Source organism: Gossypium arboreum, chromosome 2 (assembly GCF_025698485.1).
Source record: "Gossypium arboreum isolate Shixiya-1 chromosome 2, ASM2569848v2, whole genome shotgun sequence".
NCBI lineage: Eukaryota > Viridiplantae > Streptophyta > Magnoliopsida > Malvales > Malvaceae > Gossypium > Gossypium arboreum.
Genome location: NC_069071.1, coordinates 19,578,058 through 19,585,115, shown reverse-complemented (window position 1 = coordinate 19,585,115; position 7,058 = coordinate 19,578,058). Strand labels below are relative to the sequence as shown.

Below are 7,058 nucleotides of genomic sequence, written 5' to 3'. Positions count from 1 at the left end.
GTTGGAGTCGTGTTTTCTTACAGTTGGAAATTTGAGTCGGCCGTGCTGTATTCAGATTTCTGAGAACAAATCGAGAAATAGGTGATCGAGAACGACCCACGCGGTTGAGACCGTTGATTCGAGTTGGGTGATTCAGAACGCAAGGCTGTCGGAATCTTGAATCGAGAACACGTGTATCTCGGTTAGATAATTGGTAAGGGTTGGTTTGCAGGTCGTACCAGAACCATCTACTAGAGGAAGAATTGGTGGTTAGGACGTTCTTAACTGCTATAACCAGCTTATCGATCGGAGGAGAAGATTAATTTTCGAGGATCGATTCTCAACACAGAATGGACCGAGTCTAAGGCCAAGGCTCATTACATTTGACTGCAAATCCCAATTTAATTTCTGATTTATTTAATTATTTTTCTTAGCAGTTTTAATTATTTAATTTCTAATCAATTTCAAAATCCCCTACTTTACTTATTTATTTGATTCTTTTTCAGTTGGTACATTTTGAGTCGTGGGCACGACTCTAGCCACGACCCTTGACACGACATCCTATTCATAAGCCAGACTCTAAAGTTGATTATCGCATCCAATCCCTGTGGACTCGACCCTACTACCACTCTACTACTAATTAGAGCTATTTTGTAGGAATTATTTTTGGTAGATTCGACACCCATGAAATTTTCGCGCTGTTGCCGGGGATTGGAGATATTTTCTAACTTTTGTTTGTCTACCTTATGACCAGATCAGAATTGGGAAATCTAGAGTTTGAGCCAGAAATTGAGAAATTGGCCCGACAACTACGAAGAGAAGCCATACGACGTGGTAAATGGCCAAATCCCGGATTTGAAACTATATCTTACAGCGAAGAATTTTTTGACGAACCAGACGAGATGGCTGAACAAACGATACACCAGCTCACAGCGGCACCGGATGAACAACAACCTTTATACATAACTTATCCAGTAGGAGGAACGCTGTTCGAGCTAAAGTCGGGTTTGATCCATCTACTGCCCACTTTTCGTGGACTACAAAATGAAAATCCGCACACCCACCTTAAGGAGTTCCATATGGTTTGCACAAGCATGAAGCCTCAAGGAGTAACAGAAGACCAAATCAAACTTCGTGCTTTTCCGTTTTCATTAGTCGACTCTGCTAGAGAGTGGCTATTTTATTTGCCTCTGGGATCTGTCAACACATGGTCTGACATGTCTCACTTGTTTCTTGACAGGTTCTTCCCTGTAGCCCGATTAACCAAACTAAGGAGGGACATCGTAGGAATCCGTCAGAAAGACACTGAGTCACTCTACGATTACTGGGAGCGATATAAAAAGTTGTGTGCAAGCTGCCTACAACATGGACTGACTGAGCAGTCACTATTGCACTATTTTTATGAGGGTTTACTCCCGATGGAAATGAAAATGATAGATGCTGCAAGTGGGGGGCGCTTGTTAACATGACGCCTCAGAGAGCGAGAGAGTTGATTTCAACCACGGATGCCAACTCTCAACAATTTCGACCTGTTACAGAACCCACGAGACGGGTTCATGGATTAAGTTCTTTGTCTTTGGAAGATAAGATTGATAAGCTGACTAATGTTGTTCAAACTTTGCTTTCAGATAAAATAAGCCCAGCACAGTTATGCGGAATTTGCCCCAAGCCAGACCACCCAACAGACTCATGCCTGATTTTACAGGAGGATTCGACAGAACAAGCGAATACTGTCGGGAACTTTCCAGGACCACCCCAAAGACGGTATGACCCCTACTCGAACTCGTATAATGTAGGGTGGAAAGATCACCCGAATCTCAGTTATGGGACGAATCCATGGTTCAATCAACCATTTGAACAGAGGTCACCGCAGAATCAACAGATACCAATCCCAAAGTCATCTTTGGAAGCCATAGTGGAAAGGTTAGCCAATAGTACTGAGAAATTCCAACAAAAAACTGACATGCTTTTGCAGGAGTTGGACAAGCAAGTGAGCAAACTTGTGCTCACGGTTAGCCGTTTGGAGTCCCAAGGTAAGTTACCGTCCCAAACTGACCTAAATCCTCGACATAATGTAAGTGCTATAACTTTGAGGAGCGGGAAGGTTTTGGTGCCCGTACCTGGCACGAGTCTTGCCCACGACACTGGTCGAGATGAGAAAAAATTTGACACAGAGGCTCTAGTAGAGTCAGCACCACAAAAGTCATTTGTAGTACCACCTTCATTTCTCAGAAGACTTGTCCAATGCAAGAAGGAGCAAGACGAGAAAGAGATCCTCGACACCTTCCAAAAAGTGGAAATTAACATACCTCTTCTCGATGCAATTAAGCAAATCCCACGATACGTAAAATTCTTAAAAGAGTTATGCACAAGTAAAAGGAAACTTCTGGGCAATGAAAAGGTAAGTGTTGGAGAAAATGTCTCCGCCGTTCTGCAACGGAAAATACCGCCCAAATGTAAGGACCAAGGTATGTTTTTCATATCTTGTAAAATAGGTAGTGTCGGTATTAGAAAAGCAATGTGCGACTTAGGCGCATCAATTAATGTTATGCCTTTGTCAATTTATAAACTACTTAGCGTGGGTCCTTTAAAGGAAACAGGTGTGATTATTCAGCTTGCAGATAGATCCGTAGTGCATCCGGAAGGAGTGCTGGAGGATGTTCTTGTTAAGGTAAACGAGCTAATATTTTTTGCAGACTTCTACATTATCGACATGCAGGATGACAACTCGGCCAATTTGTCTGAGATACTTCTCGGGAGACCATTCTTGAGTACAGCATGAACGAAAATTGATGTTTGGAGTGGAACACTCACCATGGAATTTGACAATAAAATGGTCAAGTTTAATGTTTATGAGGATATGGGACATCCCAATGGTAAGTCACAAATCGTGCCTTGTAGGAATGTAGATCTCGATGTTAAGCAAGAGGAATTATCGATGATCCAAAAACCAATACGTGAAGCTGTAATGAAGGCCTCAAAATTAGAGTTAAATCCGTTTCCAGAACGTACAAGAATTCCGACAGAGAACAATGGAAACTTGAACAGAGAAGCTCAAAGACACCTTAATCCACTAATGATAAAGGAATCCAGGAAGGGCTTCAAAGATAATGGGCAAAAGTCAAAACTTTTCTGCAAGAACATCCAAGTGCACGGGATGGAAAAATTAAGTCTCAATGAGCCAAACGGATAACATTTATGGTCGTCGAGCTAACGACGTTAAACAAAAGCGCTTTTTGGGAGGCAACCCAAATTTATTTTCATTTATTTAATTTTGAGTTTTAGTAAGATTTAGGTTGTAAATAAATTTTTATTTAATCTAGTGAATTTTCTATTTTCAGGAACGTAATGGAGGTTTTGCAGAAGTCAAATAATGATGGTAGCGTGGGCACGCCGTGCTAAATGCTGACAATTATTTCCCAACACCAACAACATCAGTTGAAACACATGGGGAGTATTCTTAACCTTTCTCTTTGTTGTTTGAGTTACTAAACTTTATTGCATATAACACATGCTTGAGGACAAGCATAGATTAAGTAGGGGGGTTGAGTTGGTAAGTAAATATGCATGACTTTTGCTGCATGTCTCTCTTTTGCATGTGTTCAATCTTATGTTAAATTCATTCAATAGTTTATTTAAACGTTGAGCCTTTAATCTCATACTTAGTTAATTTGGACAATTGGGCAAGGTTTGAATTAAAATGTTCAAGTATATAGTTTGATCAACATTTGTGTCTTAAAATTTGTGTCTTAAAATTGATATATGTAGCTAGATTTTTTTTCGTATAAATTGATTGTTTGGAAAATTATATTTGCTTGTGCATTAATAAATAAGTGAATAAATTAAGGTTCAAGTTATGAGTGAAGTTTCGAAAATGTGACCGGATTGAGTAACCGGGGTAATGTGCTTGGGTTGTCATCTTATCTCGCGTAAAAAGGTTCGATTGACAAGTCGATAACTTATAAACATTCCGCTAACTGAGCTTTCAAAAAATTATATATATAATAAATAAATAAATAAAATTTTAAGACTGTTTGAACTGAGTAACTGGGCTAGGATGCTTGGGTTGTCATCCTAGTTCGCGTAAAAAGGTTTGATCACGTCAATAATTTTATTTTTCTAATGCGTAGTTAATTAATAATGCCTTACAAGTTATTGGATTCAAACTCAATTTAATAAAATTATTTAGTTCACATATTTCAATTTTATGACACTTGTTGATCAAACTTTATATCTTGAGCATTTATTTATTTTTGCCTAAGTTGTTTACATTGATTATGTATGCAAAAAAAGAGGCTCGATTTTTAATAAATTATAGAATGGATTCTAATGTTTGAAAGAACAACATGCTTGAGGGCAAGCATGAGCTAAGTAGGGGGGATTTGATAAACATGTTAATTTGCATATTTCTTGTGTTTAATTTGACTTATTTTTGAATTAATCCCTGCTTAATTGGTGTTTTTATGATTTAATCTTGTCAGGGATGCAATTGGTCAAGAACGAGCAAAAAGGGGCCAAATTGAAAGATAAATCATTGAGTTAGGGCCAAATCATAAAGATGGGAAGGCCAAGGATTTAACATCAATTTTAACTTTGTAAAAAGCTAAAAATAGAAGATTTTATTTTATTTTGTTTTATTATTATAATTATTTATTATCATTTGATTTTATTATTTTAGGATTAAGCTATTTTTAGTAAACCCTATCTATATAAATAGGGCCTTTTATTTCTTAGGAAATCATCCATTGTCTTTGTATTCCTACTTCTATTTGGAATAGAAATACTCTTGTTTTCCCTTTTCAATTTGGAGTTTAGCATTCTGCCACTTTTTCATTTGGTTTTGTTTCTTTTGTCAAATTGGGCTAATTGCCTTCCAAGTGCTTTTCCTTTCCAATTTCCATAATCTTTCCCATAAATCCATCATCATCACTTTCAAGCATGAATAAATTCATGCTCCACTAAATTCCATCTTAGCTTTATGCCGGTGTTCTTTTCGGTTGAGAATTGTGAGATTTATATTCGCGCCTAAAATCCTTCCAGTCTGTATTCACCTTTTTCCTAAGTATCGGGATAGACCAATCATCACTTAAAGTTGAATTCGATTTCAAGTCAAAGTGTACGTTGGGTTGGAGTCGTGTTTGCTTACAGTTGGAAATTTGAGTCGGCCGTGCTATATTCAAATTTCTGAAAACAAATCGAGAAAGAGGTGATCGAGTTTAAACAACCCACATGGTTGAGGCTGTTGATTCGAGTTGGGTTATTTAGAATGCAAGGCTGTCGGAATCTTGAATCGAGAACACGTGTATCTCGGTTAGATAATTGGTAAGGGTTGGTTTGCAGGTCATACCGGAACCAGCTACTAGAGGAAGAATTTTTGGTTAGGACGTTCTTAACTGCTATAACCAGCTTATCGATCGGAGGAGAAAATTAATTTTCGAGGATCGATTCTCAACACAGAATTGACCGAGTCTAAGGCTAAGGCTCATTACATTTGACTGCAAATCCCAATTTAATTTTTGATTTATTTAATTATTTATCTTAGCAGTTTTAATTATTTAATTTCTAATCAATTTCAAAATCCCCTACTTTACTTATTTATTTGATTCTTTTTCGGCTGGTACGTTTTGAGTCGTGGGCACGACTCTAGCCACGACCCTTGACACGACATCCTATTCATAAGCTAGACTCAAAAGTTGATTATCGCATCCAATCCCTGTGGACTCGACCCTACTACCACTCTACTACTAATTAGAGCTGTTTTGTAGGAATTATTTTTGGTGGATTCGACGCCCATCACATAAGCTTTAAAATAATTTGTGAAACCATTTGGAATACTAAAGGATATCTGACAAGCTTTACACAAAAGGGTGAATTGCCGATGCCATGTTCCAAACATGGTCTTACACTAGCTCACATGTCGAGGCCGATGCCATGTCCCAAACATGGTCTTACTCTAACTCTCATCTCAATGCCGATGCCATGTCTCTGACACGGTCTTGCACTAGCGCACATATCAATGCTGATGCCATGCCCCAGACATGGTCTTACACTGGCTCTCATTACATTGCCGATGCCATGTTCCAAACATTGTCTTGCACTGGCTCTCATATCGTGGCCGATGCCATGTCCCAGACATGCTCTTACACTGACAGACATATCACCCAAATGTCATGGCATGGATATCCAATCTATTCCTAGGCTCAACCAGGAATTTACCACATTAATTTCATCAAGTATTATTCATAATCATGTTCAAACATATTATGCAAAATCAATCATTCAACACATAATAACGATAAAGTTGACTTATTTACGTACAACTTACCTCGGTATACAAAAAGTGGACGACTAATTGGCTTTAGTCTACTTGCTTGGCCTTCCCTCGATCTAGGTCCAGATTTCGTATTTCTTTATCTAAAATGATAAAAATTCACTAATTTAATCATCATATTAATCAATGCATTTCCTAATTCATATTTGGCAAAATGACCATTTTGTCCTTAGACTTTCACAAAATTACTATTTTACCCCTAGGCTCATAAATCGATTTTTATTGAATTTTCACACACCCAAGCCTAGCCGAATTCTTTTTATACAAGAAGCAGCCCACAATTCCCATTATTTCACACATTTACCTCATTATTTATAACTTATGCAAAATGGTCCTTAGTTAGAGTTTCCATGAAAACTACTTCACAAAAGTTTGTTTAACAACCAAGATTCATTTTATTCCATAAAAATTCAGCAAACAACATGAATAATCTTATGTAAAAACCCTAGACCCTCAACCATTTTGCAAAATAGTCCCCTCATTAGTTAGCTTATGCTACAAGGGTCCCAAAAGTACAAAAAATATCAAGAAAAGTCATCAAAATCACTTACTTATGAGAGAACTTAATGACTGAAAACTTCAAGCTTTCAAGACCTCTTCCTTGTTGAAAATTTTGGTGGAGAAGAGAAGAAGAGAAAAAAGATTATAGCTTTTCATTATTTTATTTTATTCTAGTCAAATTGATCACCAAATTTCACCTAATTTTGACCTTTTTGATTTTCTTGTACCTATGACTGGCCATGCCATT

The 7,058-nt window shown here is 37.6% G+C and overlaps 1 protein-coding gene across 1 annotated transcript; it reads left to right on the top strand.

Annotated features, from left to right (window-relative positions):
- Window positions 1–1,444: 1,444 nt before the first annotated feature.
- On the top strand, window positions 1,445–2,761 carry LOC108466378 (uncharacterized). The gene has a single exon (XM_017766702.1). The coding sequence runs from the start codon at window positions 1,445–1,447 to the stop codon at window positions 2,759–2,761; it is 1,317 nt and encodes a 438-aa protein (XP_017622191.1).
- Window positions 2,762–7,058: the final 4,297 nt, after the last annotated feature.